Source organism: Chanos chanos, chromosome 4, assembly GCF_902362185.1.
Source record: "Chanos chanos chromosome 4, fChaCha1.1, whole genome shotgun sequence".
Lineage (NCBI taxonomy): Eukaryota > Metazoa > Chordata > Actinopteri > Gonorynchiformes > Chanidae > Chanos > Chanos chanos.
Genome location: NC_044498.1, coordinates 15,015,708 through 15,034,819, shown reverse-complemented (window position 1 = coordinate 15,034,819; position 19,112 = coordinate 15,015,708). Strand labels below are relative to the sequence as shown.

General features: G+C 39.7%; 1 protein-coding gene across 1 annotated transcript in view; it reads right to left on the bottom strand.

Moving 5' to 3' along the window:
- nhsb (Nance-Horan syndrome b (congenital cataracts and dental anomalies)) overlaps positions 1-19,112 on the bottom strand; it is a 51,480-nt gene that overhangs the window by 4,564 nt on the left and 27,804 nt on the right. The window contains exons 3-9 of the mRNA XM_030772016.1: positions 4,863-5,015; positions 3,701-3,840; positions 3,116-3,160; positions 2,594-2,638; positions 1,886-1,948; positions 591-786; positions 109-240 (exon numbers count right to left, since the gene is read on the bottom strand). Of these exons, the coding sequence (XP_030627876.1) occupies positions 109-240; positions 591-786; positions 1,886-1,948; positions 2,594-2,638; positions 3,116-3,160; positions 3,701-3,840; positions 4,863-5,015 (774 nt within the window). The remainder of the gene's footprint in view (positions 1-108; positions 241-590; positions 787-1,885; positions 1,949-2,593; positions 2,639-3,115; positions 3,161-3,700; positions 3,841-4,862; positions 5,016-19,112) is intronic.

Here is a 19,112-nt window from a genome sequence, read left to right as displayed (position 1 = left end):
ATGAAACAAAATATAGTGTTACAGTAAGATGAATTACTGATTTATACAGATTTCATTTCAAGCTGTCGTGTAATCTATCCAAGGGCACATGGCACCACACTGACTCACCCATGTCTTGTTGTACTCGTTTTGGAATTCCCGTGATGGTTTTTCGCCTCCTTAGTCTCCGTCGCCTCTGTAGCACCGACTGAGAGTGAACAAGTGAGCAGCGAGCACTGGCTTCCCTGTCAAATCCAACTCCTGTGGAATACAGAGTACCCATAAAAACTACTGTCCAGTGCACACAAGCTCTATGTCACCCTCAAGTTTCTGTGATTTAGGTCATATTGGCCACTTACCTTCATAAGTTACGGGGTGCAGTGGTTTACAGTTTTTGTTCAGTTACATAAAGTGTCTTGTTATCCACACAGAGAGGGAGATATTAACACTGGGATTTCTCTCTTTCAATTCATAACATGTCATTGAATGATCAAAACAGCAACTTAATTTTGTCTACATATGTGGCTAATAGAGCCTGTGAATAAATGTCCGTCTTGATATGAAACAGAGTAGACAAAATAACTTCTGTAACACATGAGAGAAGACTGTACCTGTAACATTGATGGGGATGATGCATGACGAGATCACCTGGGACTCATTTTTAACTCTCTCCTCTGGAGTGGGCAGAGGTAAGGCTTTAGACCAGTTGGTTTGCTTATCCAGTGTGGAGGGGACATTGGGCACAGGACATTTCGGCCTCTGTCCCAGAGGTAAGATGTCCATGTCTGCTTCAGAGATTGGTGCAGCCTAAGATACACGAACATGTTGCTGCATTAATGTAATTTAACCATTTGTGGAGTTGCTTTAAAAAGTAGGGAGTTAGCATAATCATGACAAAGGGCTCGAAGACATTTGCTAATAAGTTTGACTGTGTCATGCTCATAAAACACGCTGTATTTCATCTTGATAAAACGTGCAGGTCTGACCAAGAGATGCAAGAAGAGTGAGAGGGTTTGGGGTGGGGTGGGCAAAGGGCCAGATTTTGGGATTTTGTCCCTGGTTCCATTTCAAAAGCTATTTCATTAGTACAAGAGTCCAACGGTGGGGAAAAGTGTAAAAGAATGCCATCCATGAAGCCAAGGCAGTGTAAGAGAAGGGTAGAAGGTCAGGATACACTCCAACTTTGTCTGAAAAATTGGGAATAAACCCTGTGTCTCTCTTCAAAAGAATACAACAGTGCTGAATCATTTGTGCAAGAAAGCCATTTCAAAACTGTGTAACAATATTTCTCCACATATCACCCTCCCTACAGATACTTGTGACCACAAAGGTAAAATATCATACAGCAAGGGAAAGTATGTTAGCAGCAAGGAAATTGTTAAACATCAGTGTAAAGCAGAGGAGAGAGGATGAAAACAATGGATTTTTTTTCAGTCACAATAAAACAGATAATTTCTTCTGTTGTATGTATCTTGGCATGTAGAAACGTACAGCTGAAAATGTGAGTAATACTTAAATCTGAATATAAGCACATTTTGCATTACATTCAAACAGACATTGTCACTTTTATTGTGATTGATGAGAAGAAAAGAAAAAATATTTTCAACAAAACAGACAATGAATGATTAATACTGGGTTAGGAACATTTCTAAATTCTGACACACACTGACCAAACACTCAATGTAATAATGGGTTAGATATTAATAAAGCCTTTAGTAGCGCCACAATATGTAATATCATGTAATAACAAAAAAGGCTGACAAGCTTTAGAAGCACCAGTTTTATGTTACATGGTATCACACACTATGTAGTGTAAAAAGAATATATGAATGAGGAGGAATAACTTGTTAAAGGGAGGTACTAGGAGTATTGTAAGTGGTCATTCATCAGACTTAAGGTCAAATACCTTTCTAGTCCATGGGATGAGGTGGCAACATTCAGTGGGAGAGGAGGGACGATTTCGGTCATACTACAAACACAAAATGGCAAAAACAAGACAAAACACTGATGTTTAAAAAAAAAGAAACAAAGAAAAAAATCTATAAATGTGGCAAATGACACAGGGTAAAACAAAGTATGGGGGAAACAGAAAAGTCAAACATGGTGGACATGGCTGGAGCATCAGAGTGAGTTAAAGCATGCTGTTCACTCTGAAGACACTTCCTCAAAAACAGGAGAAAAAACAGAGCCACATTCATCTCCTTGCGCTGCTATACAGAAAAAAAACATGTCCTGTATGTGCCCTGTAAAAGAATTGTCCAGAGGTGAAGCTGTACTTTTGAAATAAGAATCAAATTAGAGGGGGGAGAGAGAGATTAGTGATTTGAGTCCACCTCAGCACCCTGCAACTTCAGGATTCTGACTGTCTGTGTAGAGTCACACACACACACACACACACACACACACACACACACACACACAGACACACACACACACACTAAGGAGGCAAAAATGTATCTCACATGTAAAAGAACAACAAAATAAAGCTTTGAAGTCAAACAATAAGGCCAAATAGTCATGTGGTTTCCCATAAAACTAAAAATAAATGTAAAAAATATATAAAAAATAATGTGAGCTCCAAAATTCAAGACACAACACAGGGCACCACAGTTACCTTTCTCTGTTTCGGTGGAAAATCATTTTCCCTTACAGGTCTCTCCTGCTGCATTAAGGGGAAAACAGGGCATCAGAATTAGGAAAAGAGTATAGCCTACTGTTTGGCAAAGGCTTTACATATATTTCACCCCATGAACTGAGAAAAAAAGCAATATATATACAAAGAAACATATTAAAGAGTTCATTCCAAAACAAAGACCTTATTTTTCTTATTACTCTCAAACATGCCAATCACAGTGAAAGCAAACACATGGTGCAGTGATAAAAAAACAAGCATGTAAAAAAAAGACAACCACACAACCAAACAACTGTCCAACTAGCTAAACTAACCGACTGACCTACCAATCAACCAACCAACCAATCAGCAAGACAGACAGACAAACATTAATATTAGAAAACAGGCACACACAAGGAACAGTAAGGGCTAAGACACTATAAGGACCAACTGTCACACTGAATGAAATGACAATATGAAAAGCTGATGGGAAATGATGATTACAAGACTATTCTAAGTGATTACCTTCCTCTGAAGAGTCTGCATGTCTGACTCTCTCATTGTTCTCTCCTTGTACAGTTGATTGAGAGAAAAGAGGCACAGATAGAAAACTGATACAGTTGATGCTAAAACCTTGTACACTAGGCTTCTTAGCCTTTTAAGCAAATTTAATTTAATAAACCTACTAAGGCCACTGCTCAGCTTACCTATAAATACAGATAGGCAATCTATCATTTTATTTATAGTTGAACAACTTAATGCAGATTAGGGATTAGCAAATATTCATAATAGTTAACAATACTTTTATAACTGTCTGACTTTGGTGATCAAGAAACATTTTCATGACAGTACATATAATAAAATACAACACATTTCCTTATTAATTTGCTTGTTTGTGGAGACAATGCATTGCAACCTTTAGTGACATCATAAGTTACCTTTCTCTGCACTGTCTGATATTCTACATCTTTCCCAGGTCTCTCCTGTTGCTTCATAACAAACACAGGAAAATACAACAGTAAATATCCTTACAAAAGATCAAATGCACCCTGTGTTAAACAAGAATTATTATTTTACATCATATGAAACGCTGTTGGCTGTGGTACATACCATACGGACATGTCTCCCTCTCTGTTCACGCCTCCTGAGGGAACGTGGTGATGGGTAGGTAGGCATTGGAGGTGCCACAGAAATTGATATGGTTACTCTGTTGCGCTCCCGACTGGTTGACCGCTGACGCTGTTGTTGGTCTGTTTGAAAATTTATATGAGGACATGTGAAATGACATTCTGTTCAATCTGCATTGAAACTCATGTTGAGAGGACTGTTGAGTGCCAGCAAAATGGTAATATCTTGATCAATGTGCATACCAGCATGGGTTCCATCCTTTGTTTTTGTTTGTGGCATGGTTGCTGTTTTTTTCTTTTGAATCCTCTTATATAGCATAACACAAATCTTACTGATATTTGTCTAGTGATCAGTTTCACCTTATAAGCAGGTGAGATGCAATACCACACCGAGGCAACAGGGGGCAATGTGGTTCAGATATTTACAGCAGTCATCCCATTATAAGCTGCTCCCACATGAGCGTTTTAAATTAAGAAATATGAACGTTGCATTCGTCTGCTGTGTTATTGAAAACAACTGCTCCCGTGCAAGTGCAGTAGGTAAAGAAGTAAAGATATGTTAAAAAGAAAGGTAAAGAAAGGATGTTGTGATGTTAGTGATGTAACACTAGAGGGTAGTAATATGCTACCCTCCACCACTTCTAAACATCACCACTTCTCTCAGTATCTGGATTCTGTTAGGAGGCTTTGATACAGAATAAAATCAAACTGGTTTCTACATATGTAATATAATGCACTGCAAGACTCTATATTGAAATACAACTCAGTACAACATAGCACACTGCTGTGTGATCAATTTGACCCATTTAGAGTTATTACTCTAAGCGCAGAATGGTTTAGAGTAATAACAATGGCTTATGCATTGTGTGTAAGTATTTTTAAGGCCTTAAGCACAAGAAACTCTGTTGTGAAACATGAAAACAGTGAAATACAGCAAATTTATGATGGCTTGATCGCCTGCTTACAAGCCTCTTCTGATTGGTTATGAAGCATTGCCATATGCCATAAGCCACAAGCTGCTACAACCAATAAACACACAATGCTTGTAACCACCGAAATGAGAACACTCCTGTGTGATTGCCTGAAAATTTAAACACATTCAGACTACCTCTGAACGGATGTAAGACCTGATCCAGTAGTCCTACCTCGGTGCAGTGCCCGGAGGTTCAGCTTGGCATGCCGATGGATCTCCTCCACACAGGGTGGTCGAGTACAGGGGTGGAATACATTGTGCTGCTGGTGCCATGGAGCCTGGAAGTGGGTTGTAAGCTTGCTCTCAACATCCAGGTTAGATACCGCTGCAGAGACAAATGAGACCAACCAACAGAGTTAATAATAATAAAGTTGAATTTCATGGTTTGAGACTAAAACAAATCTGTCAACTTTGACCAGCAGTCTAAGGGCACACAACTAGTGGAGTGTTGGCTAGGGTTACTCTCTTGTCACTAACTACAGTCAATGTCAGTCAGGTGCTTGTAGAGTTCTGACCAGATTTAAGCAAAAGCATGTGCATGATCTCACATGATAATACTGTGTAAAGTGAAAAAGCATAAAAGAATAGGTTAATAATATGTTTTGAAGACACTTTTAAATAAAGGTCTAAAGCTACTATGACAGAAAAATCTGCACCATGTATTACTATCTTTCTGGGGACTGGTAAGTGCTGGTCCCCACCAGGAGAACAATGTTTTTCTAAACTATATTGTTGTTAGTGATAAAACAAAAAGTGTCAATACATTTCTTTGGTTAAGGTTAAGGTTAGGGTTAGGGATAGATTAGTATTCTTTAGTTACAGAATAATGGGAGTCAATGGGAGGTCCCCACTAGGATATGCGTACAAAGTTGTGTGTGTGTGCATGTGTTTTTGTGCATGTGTGTGTGTGTGTCTGTCTATGTATGTGCATGCACGTGTGTGTGTGTGTGTCATGACAGTTATCGGTTCTTGGTTCATTCAGATAAGATGAGAGATAATGAATTACTACATCCTCCACAGTCAGTGGTGGTACTGCAGGTGGACTGATATGAAATCAGACATAAAAAAAGTTGTCTGGGAGTAAAATACTAAAGATTTATTGCATGAAGGATTAGATTAGATACTAAAATTCTCCAAGACAAAACAACAATATGACCACAGTCACTGCTTTGGCATTGGTGAGCAAGTCTAATGTAAAACTGGTAAGACATCACATCAGCACATTCTAATTGATAAAACTGTTGAGTTTATGACTCGGTAACCAACCAATGACAAATAAAAATAGAACAAATAAAAAATATGACAAATAAAAAAATAAAAATAAAAATTTGTTAACAATTCTCAGAAACTGCATACTAAGTGCATATGCATGTCATTATTTTGAGAATGTTGGTGTGAGAAAGTTTAAAATGGTATTCATAGTGGGAACGTGACAAACCAGTTGCTAATGTAGTGACTACATCTATCAAAACCTCATAACCACAGATTTGACCACAGACTGAGTTCACCTGAGACATGCATCTCTCAGTCTGGTTCACTGTAATATGATCCTTCACATATAATCATTGTCCAGACAACTTTAATCTGGAGCATTATAATAAACCAGATAAATATTCAGTCACATATATTCCTTGTCCAAACGAGCAGAAGTAAATCAGTAGAAAAATATACAAAATGGTTGCAATTCATAGACAGGAAGACTGCTGCAATCAATTGATAGTCCGAAATAAGATGTCAATGTTTATTCAAAATTCTATTAGCATGACTCACAAAAGTAGCACGGTCTTTATTGCAGGACGGGGAGACTGATGGAAATCATGACTGTTTCATCTTTTTTTTTTTCACTCCCTCTTCCTTCCACCTGCCCATCAGCATTCAATGTGCAGTGGTCCCCTTGAATAACCCATAGTCATTGGTATCCAAGCAACCCTTCATATTTAATTTATTGTGAATTGTCACATCTTTATCAGACTGTAATCACTTGGCTAATACATGCAATGCATTTCCTCTTTCATCATATGATCACAGACAAAAGAAAGAGAAACTGACAGCCTCTTGATAATGACTAAAAACTGTCATGGAATAATAGAAACAGTGTTTCTCGCTTTGCAGTGTGAACACATGGGAAAGTAAAACAGTAAGCAACAACCAGATTGTCTCTGCAGTTTTGAATTCAAAATAAGCGGTTACTTCACTAAGTGAGGTTTTTTGTAGGCTAGAAATAGTCAGTGGTCATGTCGTTCATTTTACAATTGCACGACATTATGATCATAAATCTGTACCTATCAGTGCTCGTTCAGCAAAATAAGAAATGAACATTGTACTGTATACATACATACATACACACACACACACACATACACACACACACACACACACACACACACTCATATATATATGACCTGTCTATACCTACTGTTGAGAAAAGCCAGAAGGTTATAAACTGAATCTCTAGGGCTTAAGTCCTGACCCAGCACCACAGATTAGGTGATGGGGACAAAAATGAGACAGAGACGGAGTTGTGTGATCTGGCTCCCTCTCTGTTCATCTTTGAAGATGACAGAACACTAGTGTTGAGTACTTAGCCTCAAGGAAACCTAATAGTTTTGGTGAGACTCCACCACATCAACAGGACAGCGGCCAGATCAGTACAGCCGACAGAGGAGAAACAGAGGGGTTTTGTGTGACCTGATAGTAGCATCATCCATCACTTAGACACTAACCACAGCCAGGAGAAAGCCAGTCATCAAAGGAAACACAAACTGAGTCGACCCTGAAGGAGAGACTTGCATGTATCTAAACAGTTAGCAGGTAAGTAGTGGTCAGCTCCATTCATTTGGAAGCTGAAGTCTGGATAGTTTCATGTCAAACAGCCACTATATACTTCACAGAATGAGGTATGCACACACCTGTTTCCTACACAGAAAGCAGTTTCTAATTAAAAGGTGAGCGAGAAACCAGCAGCACTGTGGACCCTGAAGACCAGACTTGAAAACCCTTATTCACCACAAAAAAACATTTTAAGAAGTACCTCAATAGATTGATCTTATTTTAATAACAGTGTGAAGAAAAATAACAATAATAATAATTACGAGCCAAAAATGTTTTTGAGTCGTCATATGGTATCATGACCAAGTGATTTCCTTGTCAGTGACCAAAACATCTAACGAATCCACAGCCAGACGTATGTTTTACGAGCATGTCCCATTAAGTGGTGTAACTTAATCACTTCTCAGTCAATCTTTTTGACTGACATCTTGGAAGTGTATTGGGCAACCAGCCAGTCTTTTAAAGGGCCTCAGACTACTTTACTCCAGACTGGGTCAAGATATACATTCAAAACAAAATCTTTCTGTTGATTTCACAAGAGAGCATTCCGTAGTAAAATTGATTATCTCTGCGCACTTCACCAATTCAGAAAAAATAAAAGTCTGTACATACAACACATAAAAATGAAGCATTAGGTAATCTATCAGCTGAATCCCATTCATTCTGTGTTGTGCTGTAATGAGGGTGCAGTATTTTGTGAAAGGCTCAACTCAATTACTCAGCATTCCCACTCCTCATTTCTGCTTCGCATCATCAAATCCCCCACAGCAAAGACATGACCTCTACTGTATGTGTTTCACAGCTTTGCTCCTTTATGAGATGACAGAGAGCAATATTAAAGGACACCTTTGCAATGATGAATAATTCTGACATATCCCTCACATACAACATGGTGCAGCACGGGTAATATTTTCAATATGGTATTCATGGCTACAATGCTTTTTACTGAGGAAAAACCATCCAATGCAATTTTGAGTCATGACCAGTGCCAGATTATTATCTAACAGCATGACTTTACTGGTTCTGAGAAGTAGGGTAAAGTGTCCTCTATCCCACTTTTGTCAGGGTGCCTAGTTTTTAGTGTCCAAATCCTGTGACTATTCGAGCTGTCATCACCGCATGCGACCAGAGATGACCGGTCTTCATAATGCGTGTAATAAATCTCTGCAGTGACCACGTATCACAGACCAATCTCTTATCATAAATCTAGTCACCCTACCTGCAGTGTCCTCTTTCTGCCGTGCATTCTTCTTCTTCCTCTTTCTTTTATTCCTACGCGGGCCACAGGCAGGAATTTTCCGTTGTGAATTACCCATTTCCCCTTGGGCTATCTATATAGGGTGCTGGACGACACAGCATACCGTTATCCACAAAAGAGCTGGTCAGAGGGACTGAGGAGAGAAGAACTCTGCATCTGATCCTGATGCCACTCTCTCTCTCTCTCTCTCTCTCTCTCTCTCTCTCTCTCTTTCACTGTAGTAGCAGGTGCAGTGTCAGCATTGTGAGTCATGACCAGACCCTCTGCAAACACCAAAGCAAAGAACTACTGATAAATCTCTCCCTAAAATAAACCAAGAAAAAGCTGTTACACTTACACAGGTTTCTTTTCTGCTGACTACATAATGTTATTCCTAGCAAAAATGTGCATGCAGATTTATTGATTATCGATTAACCATAAACCATAAACCATAAACACATGGAAAAAACAAAGGGAATTATTTGAAGTTCTTTAGCAGTCAACATATAAATACACCCCGAATAATTTACTTCTTAGATTCAGAGAAGGAAGAGATGAATGCTGTAAAATAAAACAGATTCAAGATATTCCTGATTTCCTCACTAATGCAGATGCACAAGTCTGTAGCAGTCAAAAGTACTAGCACAGACAAATCTAGGTCAGGACTGCAAATCAGAGCTAAGCAATAGTATGCTGCTGAAAAGATCTTGATATGCAACTCCCATACATCCATTCGCTCTTTAGAGGTCAACATTAACATCAGAAATTAAATGGAAGGTCACAAAAGTACTATTAATGACAATCTAGCTTAGAGTATCCATTTATGAAAATGTAAGTTTCTGCTCTTCAGTCCTGGTTGGGTAACTGTTTGCCTGAGCTTAGGCTGATGCCAGACCTGGCACAGTCCTTGGTGCCAGCCTAGATTGCCTCTGGCTGTTGTCTTTGCCTAGCAACAAATTCTTCTGAGGAGCTCTGCAAATGAAGGAACAAGAGTTCACAAAATAACCAAGGCAGGAATCAACAAGATCTCTCTGACGTCCTGAACTACTCTGAACTTACAATACGCATAATAACCAGTCAGTCTGAATTATAGTGACTATGTGTGTAATAGACTGCTTCTGGAAACATTTCTCCAGAGCAACATTATAAGAGGGCTGGAATTTTCTAGAATTATTTTAAAAAAAAGGCCTGAAACAGGAGGGTCTTCATCATTTTTTAATGGACAGAGGGGGTGAATTATTTAATTCAAATACAGCTAGTGTTAGTCAGTAAGCTCTGATGTCTGCCACACAGATGGATATTTGCTCTCTCTCTCTCTCTCTCTCTCTCTCTCTCTCTCTCTCTCTCTCTCTCCGTCTGTCTGTCTGTCTCTCTCTCTTTCTCTCTGTTGGGGGCTGAGCATACTGTTCCTCACAGCTGGCCCCCACTGTAGGAGTACCTGGAGTATTTAATACCCACTGATCATACAGCATGCTCCCAACCTCTAAATGGCATGTGTTCGACATGTTTCTCACAGAGAGATAAATTCTGACTCAAAATGAACTTCTGTGCACTTCAGCCAGTACTTGAGTTCTCTTTTAAACACAGCTCTGGTGCTTGTTCTTAGACACACTTTAATATACTATAATTCAGGTTCATTAATGATGGATTTCAGGAGGTCCCATAGTCCTCATACTGTGCTCTTGCATTGGCACGAATTAGGAACAATTTACAATGAACTGTCCCTGTCACTATATAATTTTATGTCTAATAGGTATTGTGTGTAAAAAAATACTGTGTTTGCCCTGAATTCAGATGTAATTAAGGAGGTGAGTATAATCAGTACAAATTAACCATATAATAACTAAACAATCACTTCATGTTTACAAATGTAGTTACACATTAAGAGAATGTTATAGTCTTAGCCTTTGTGTCTATTTTCAGTATTTTTGTCCCCGAGAAGGCTGAATTCTTTAAAATTCAAAACCCATGGGGTCACACACAAGATAAAGCCCCATATGAAGACAGTGAGACTGGGCAATAAGAGGAGGGCATGACGCCCCACAGAGATTTGACCCATGACTCCTGACAAATGAGCTGGAGGGGGTCCACTAGGCCATCTGACTACAGCCCTCCTGTTGGGTACTACCCTGCTGCCATTCCAGACTTGACCTATGACTCCAGAGAGAAACCAAGGGGGGCTTCCAGATACACACACACACACACAGACACACACACACACACACACACACACTGAGCATTGCATAATACATTAACACAATATGTGTAGGAATAATTTGTAAACACTTACAGGACACACATACATATCTGCCATTGAAATAATGCCTGTTAAAGTGGCCTCTCTAGTGTAAGCCCTCTATGGGGATAAGCCACACCTGCAGCAAGGAGCAAATGCACTCAGGTCCCTGACTGTGAACAATGTTTGAAAATTTCTTACAGAACTCAATGTATGTGGGATAGGAAGAAAAACACTAGAGGTCCTCCCATTGAAAATAAGATAAGTTTAGCAGATAAAGTTTCCTGAGCTGTAGGATCCATCAGATATAGGGCAACACTCACACAAACCTATCTTATGTCTGCTCTTAATTCTTTGCACCAGATATACATTCAAATGAGTTACAGTCTGTTACAGATTACTCTAAACCTAAACTCTGGACTTGTCACAAGTAACAGCTCATCACAGGGGCAAGGGGAAACACACCATTCCTCAGACAAAAACTTCCTAAAAACACAGCAGGGTGTTTAAAATGTTGCACAGACTGGAGAATGCCTGTAATTACCCTGCTGGTTCAGACATGAAGAGCAATGCTCTACCGAAGCATTTCTGCTGAGAGATGACGTGATTGAGGATAACACCGTTGGTCAGTAGATTGTCATTTACCACACAATTGTATGACATCCATACAATGACATGACATCACTGTTAGAGTTAGTGACTATGTGGAAGTGTTTGTGTTGTGCTGTCATGTCAGATGTGCTGCAGTGTGAGCTACACTGCATTACAAAGGCGCGCTCCACTTTCCTGTTCGTTATGACACCACTTCACAAATGCTCACACACACTTAGAGAGAAGAAAACTCAATGTCATTTGAGCTAATCACAAAACCAAGGGCTGTGCCAGACTGTGAAATTCTCAAAAACAAAAACAAAAACAAACAAAAAAAAAGACCACATATTGGTCAGAAATTCTCACTCTCTTTTGGGATAAGAAAGTACTGGCAACATGTTGAATGCCAAATATTGAATGTCAGCCATGTTTCTCTAATTATACATAAACATAATCTTAATTTCACGCTACCTTATTGCAATATCCCTTGTAAAGCACCTTGACCAGAAAGATTTACATAAAGCTGTTCAGCAGTTTAACATAAAACTCTTTAGCGTTCTACAGGTCTTGTATTGTCAAGAATGTGTGCAAGAGGGAACAGTACCTGCAGGCCGAAGAGGAATGCAGCAAGCCAAAGCCATAATGCTGGAGCTTCCTGTGTGCTGATCACCAGGGCTCAGGTATGAAAGCTCTCTCTCTCTCTCTTTCTTTCTCTCCCTCTCTCTCTCTCTCTCTCATCTCAACCAAACACCCTGTCTTCATCAGCACATCAGCCATCAAAACACAGACTTGCGCTTGCGAGCAGGCGATGCCGTCACGTGCTTGCTCCAACTTGCAACCTCAATCAGACATACAAACGCATGTGCACAAGTACGTATACATATACGCGAAAACACTGCCAAATCCACAATATCTGCAGACCAACAATTCTTTCCTCTGCAAACATCCCCTGTCACTAAAAATCACCCAGGGTAGATGGAACAGTCCAGGCTCATGGTTTGTCACTAATCTATTTACGGTTCAGAAAGGGAGTCCACAATGAGGCAGAATGCTAATCCACAATACAATGCAGGACACAAAGAGCACTGAAAACATTTCATGTCCATCTGAACATCAGTTTTCCATAGCTGAAAACAAAGCTGATAGCGATATCCAGAACTTTGCTCCTTTACAGCATGCTGAACACCTTTGTAAAAAAAATGTAATGGTGTAGTATTTAGGCAGAAATGCTCTGATTTGTATGATTAAATGACATTTTCGTTCATAAACCACGAATGATATAAATATACTTAGTGTAATGGTCAAATCTGATGTTAAATAACGTATTTTGAACATATATTACAGTGAACATGCTGAGGCATGCCCTTGAATGAAAGCCAAGTATTATTGCTGGAGCTAATACTGACACTGATTTTGACTAACTCAGAATAAGCCCATAATTAGAAAAATGGCTGGAATCTTGCAGTTATTATTTTAAGAGTAGCTTCCACTGTGCAACAATACGTCTTTACGCAAACCCAGGATATTATTATGTCTGAGTGTACGGTCAAAGTACATCAGTAAAAGAGGAGGGTGTAAATTTAGTGCACTATAGTTGGCATTGGCTTGGGCTTCTTTCTAACAGCTGGATTACATGGTCCAAGATATCCTCTGACCGACCACATTTAATGTAAGAGAACTCTTTTGTCATATGCAAAAATAGACATATAAAGATCAACCTCTCAGTGTGCTGCTTTTAGATGCAGATCTTCACATCAGCCATGTCTTTGTCAAGTGTTAGTGTCAGCCTCTCATCGCAGGTACTAAAAGTCAGAAATTGTCTGTCACAACAGTGTGTGCAGCTCTCACTGTCTCTAAACCTGGAATAATACTGGAACCACTCTAATCCCCACTAATCTGCTGGCCTCTGTGCCGCTGACCTTGGCGCTACCACTGTTATGCAGTAGGTGAGCATTTAGCGCGGCCGCAGGAACGGGCCGGAAGTATGTCTTCATACAGGCATGCTGGATCAGCCTCGGCTCAGCAAATGGCAGCTTGAGACACTGCAAGTCACCCATTAACAGCTACAGCCTTGTCTTTGGGATAGAGCCAAGATAGTCACGCTGATAACACAGAGTCCCAGTCTAGCGCCTCTTAAACAGTCCAAAAATGCATATATCAAGAGTGTCTGATCTTTTATAATAAAGGGTTTTTTTTTAATACAGTTGCTAAACTAGAGAAGGAGAATGACTACTGACTTGGAAATTATTCGAATTGCAGACACATTTATCACCTTCTATTCCATCCTCTTCGTCTGACTTGCAGAAACCAAACCTGGAGGGCTTTTAAGAAAAGATTAGGGAGGTGGGGGGGGGGTGCCCAAAAAGAGCACATCTGCTTTACTGTGCCCTCCCCCAGCTTTCCACACCCTACCCCCACGGAACTCTTCCTTGATATAACCTTTTTCATGTCTGAGAAAGGGCGTACCTGTGGCTACTCTGGAATGTGCCAGAGAGACGTGTCTGCCTCTTCAGGGGGGTGTGGGGGGGGGGGGGGTGGGGGGGGGGGGGTGTCTCACTGTTCCCATCAAAACTTTCCTCCTAAAATGCCAGCTGTTCAATACTTAAACATCAAAACTTCCTGCCTCAGTTTCAATGATTTATTCAGAATTAGGCTATGTATTCTCTACGCTTCTACTAATGCTCAGCAAACTCACAAACAGATTGTGGAATATTGCCACATACTCTCTGCACTCTTGCCTATCAGGCTTGTGCACTAGACAAAAAAATAAGAGGTATAGTCCAGTCAGTGAAATGTATTATATTCTTACTTTTTACAGTTTCAGTGAGAGAAACAAGCAAGCAAACAAACAAACAAACAAACAAATAAATCATTGGGTTGGATTGATCTTAGAGCAGAAATTCTGTTACCCTTGTAACTCAATATTCAAAGGACCCAGACACTGATGAAAACTGCATATCTCTTTGTATTTCTGGGAGGGGAGAAATGGTCTAAAGATATTAATGGTTCCTTAAAAGTGTCCCAAGCAGTTCATAATGAATGCAAGAAAGCCTGCCCCATGCTCCCTGCTAAGCACGGAAGTCTGTAATGTTTTGGGTTTTAGGAAAAACATTTTTTGGCAGGCAAAATTATGGCTGAGCTTTTCCAATCACTCCACCCTTTTCCAGAAAACACCCTCCCTGCTCAAAAGCCCTGGGATACCCACCTGATACTTGGGACCACACACAGACACACAATCCTGGCTAACGGATGTCACTAAATCAGTAATAATTCAAGCGCACGCCTGAGCACACGGATAAGCGCGCGCGCGCGTGTGTGTGTGTGTGAGAGAGAGAGAGAGAGAGAGAGAAAGAATGAAGTCTGGTCCATCACATGCTGTTTTCATAAGTGTAGGGCAGACAGGAATAGGGTATGAGCTGACACCCTGGGCCAAATAACTTTCATCTACTCCCAGTATCCTCCTGTCTGTGCTCTATGAGCATCAGCAAAGAAAGTGGATGAGTGCAGATGAATGGAGTCAGAAAAAGAAGAAAAAAAAAGAAAGTGGGCACAAGCACTTAAAATTGATCATCGCTTTTCTGCCAATGGATCACACCCAAAACAAAGATTACATTTCAAAGAAGCTGGATTACATCACTCAAACTGATATAGACTGTGTGCCGCTACTTAGGGATATTTATTAAAATGTTTGAAAAGGGATGACAAACAGAACCAATTTCTGTTAAATGAACGATTTCCAAGAAATTATCAAAATAAAGACCTCTCTGATACAGACAACAGTTTATAAAGTATTAGAAACAATGCCCCCTGCTGTTGGAAAATGAGGCTGAAGAGAAGTTCAGGTAATGATTGCATTAAAGTATGAGTTGCTTCAGTTGCTTCAGTGTGTGGCTATATAGCAAACTAAGTCTTTGTAGTACCATATCCACATATTTTTATTTTCTCGTTGAGCATGAAACTATGTGTGTAGAAGAACAATTTAAGAGAGGAAAGGTTGTGTAAAGGTTTAAATGTCAATGAATAATGGATGAAAAAAGAATGTCATTGAACACACAGAGTGCATTGACATTAATCACACAAGTTTACTGGCTACTGACAGACATAAATGGAGACAGTTTATGATAGAGTAGAATCATTATGCGGCACAGAAAAGCTCAATGAAAAAAATCATTTGTTTTGTCTAAACTAAAATTGATTAAATGATTCAGTTCTCACACATTCGGTACTGACAACTTTATACAGAGCTCAAACATTCAGAAAAACAAAAAAAAAGGAGGAAAAAGGAATTAGTTTAATATGCTACCGATATCCGATTAAGGGTTTAGCCATTTAAATGAAATTAGCAGAAATCAACATATGTAAAGTGATGCAAGATTGATAAATAAAACAGTGTCACTGAATGCAGGGTGATCTTTGTGCCTACTTTATATGTATATCAGCCTTTCTTTAGCATGTCATTACATTTACACTGCTAGAACATCACACTCTCTATCGAAAACAGAGGGATAGAGGAATGAGAGACATACAGAAAGAGAGAGAGAGAGAGAGAGAGAGAGAGGGAGGGAGAGAGGGAGAGAGAGAGGGAGGCAGAATGAGGGAGGAGACAACACAGAACTTATCTGTCTTAGTGATCAGTCAGTTAGCATCTCTTTGGTATGAATGTAGATCCATTTACAGCATTGCTCCTCACATACACATCATAAACCCTACAGAGTCAGTACCCCACCCCTCGCATACACACACACACACACACACTCCACGGGTCACTCAGGGCGTGTCTCAGACATAACGACTCTCCAACTGAGCCAAACCAATATTCCCCAACTAGAGAGATTCTTTGAAGTCCATCACTGAGGGGTCTAGGGGGGAGGGGGAACTGTTAGCAGGAGCCAGAACACGCAGTCAGGGACCAAAGACAGCCTTGTTCTACTGCGCTTCCACCTGGGTCATTCATTTCACGAACAAGACCCCTCCACCACCTGATATTCAACCCTCACTGCTATGGTTCTCCTCTTGAGAAATCACATGGGAGTTATTACAACTGGGCCCCCTGGAGGGGACCATAAACAAAGCTAATTCAAGGTGATACATTGCTTTTAAGGAGAGAGAGAGAGAGAGAGAGAGAGAGAGAGAGAGAGAGAGAGAGAGAGAAAAAGGACTGAGGACAAATGCTCAGTGGCCCAGTGGAAAAAAAAAACAAAACATAGCACTACATACTTAGGTACCACAAGAGAGTTTGGGCACAAATGTAACATTAAAAGCTCACCAACTAAAGTAAGTGTTTGTACATCCCAAACATTAATAGGTGATGCAGCAGGGCAGACACTCTAAGTAAATTGTTTTTCGTTCCGTGGCAATGCAGCTTCACTCAGTACGATCAGGACATATATAAGCTAATTCAGTTGTATGTAACACAGGGTACGGCAAGGCTACCTAATATAAAAATGATGCATACAGTGTTAAGCTTCAGCTGCACTGAATCCACAGTAAAGAGTAACAAAAGAAAAACAAGCAAACAAACAAAAAAAAAAATCATATGAATCATTTATCAGATGTTTCTTTGCCAAATCACTTTTCCTTGACAAGCCTTTCTTTGTTCTCTGGTTATAAATACTGGATTGTCTCTTTTTATACCCAGACATGAATTTAAAAAAAAATATATTATTTATGCCAATACCTTCAGTATTCATGTGCCTCCAAGACATTGAAATATGAAGTACCTCCATATTCTGTTAATTAGCTAAACACTCAACATAAACCATAGGCAACCAAAACTGTGAAATATAAATCTCCCTCTACACATGAGGTAAGCTCGTGTGAACCATCCAGTGCGAAGTATCTCTTATAAAGCCTCTCATTTCTTCTCCTACATCTGAAATGCAGTCAAAATGAATTAGTGATAATTAAATGAGTTAAATACTGTAATTTATACTTGACTGCATTGAAGTCAAGTATGCAGATCTAAAACAGTTTGATTTCCAACTCAATAGATCCATGTTATTTGCAAAGTTTCACTCTGACCAGGGCAGATCACTAAAAAGCAAAAACAAACAAACAAACAAACAATCTTTAACTGCTGAAGAAATGGAATACAATTTATTTGCTAACAGGTTTGTTACATGGACAAACACAACCAGTGATCCAGCCATGCAAACTTTATGTTTCAACAGTGTGAAAGCCATGTCTCCAGGTGAAACCTCTGATACATTTGCAGAGGTTGTAAAAAGCATGTCTGAGTAAAAGCACTGTACAAATGCAACTCTTCCTTGTGAGGGACCATGCAGCCACGAATCCAAACCACCTCAAGGCCACATAAAATAAACTCTTCATTCACACAGACATTATCCAGTGCTAGAGAGAGTATAGCCTAGACACACACACACATACACACACACACACATATATATATATATATGTGTGTGTGTGTGTGTGTGTGTGTGTGTGTGTGTGTGTGTGTGTGTGTGTGTGTGTATGTATGTTTTGTTCACATGCTTTATAAAATTACCAGAGGGCATGTGCAGTCCCTGACACATTGCCATTGCACACAAACTCTCTTCAACCTCCGGGGTGTGAGTAGGTGATGTAATGCAGATACACAAATACACAAAAGCTGCATATTGCTCATCCAGCTGGCTCGACACAAACGTGTGGTCTGGCAGGAAGAACAGACAGGAAGCCTGCCCACAAGTCATTCAGCATGTACAAAAGGGGGATCAGTGAAATACAAGACTGGGTAGACTTTCCAGTGCACACATACAACCTAGTTGAGTTGAGTAATACAATAATGGAAAGATGCAAATGTACTTTATTACTGACTAGAGATGCACAATGTTTTTGAGAAACCAGTTTTTATTTTGATGAGCCCATTGAAGGGATTTTCTGATGTAAACACACCTACATGATTCAGCAATAAACTGCGACCAAACTACAAAAGAAAATGATAAAGGACACATACCCAGATTAAACATTAGCCTTAAACAACAAGACATTATTCACACACATACACACACACAAAGATCTGTATCAACAACCTCAGTAGGGCGTTAGAATTCATCCCTGACAAATTAGTTAGTACATCGCCTCATGTGCCTTCCAGAACATGATGTCTATGAAAACCATGTGCTGCAGAAATAACAATCCACATTTTGGGTTAGGAATGCCCACTTCAATCCTCCAACAAAACAAGTTTTTTGGCAGACAGTTCACATCTAAGAACAAGCTTTCAAAAGTAGAAAAACTACTAGGTGAACAGTAAAAAAACAGTAAAAAAAAGGGTTGTAACCAGTTATGCATTCAAACTGGAATATTCCTTTGAATCTAGCTCTGCTGTCTGTGTAGTTTGAAAAGCTGAATGATAAATGCCTATTTCTGTAAGTTGTTTTGGCCAGATTTTGACGAACTGTTCAAAATGACTGGGAAAAACAAATCCTGATGGGACACTGTTTTTCTCTAAGCTCTCTTAGCAGCCAAAGCCAGGATTTGCAGTGTCAGATTCAAAAATAGAAATACATAAAATGACAAAGCAGTTG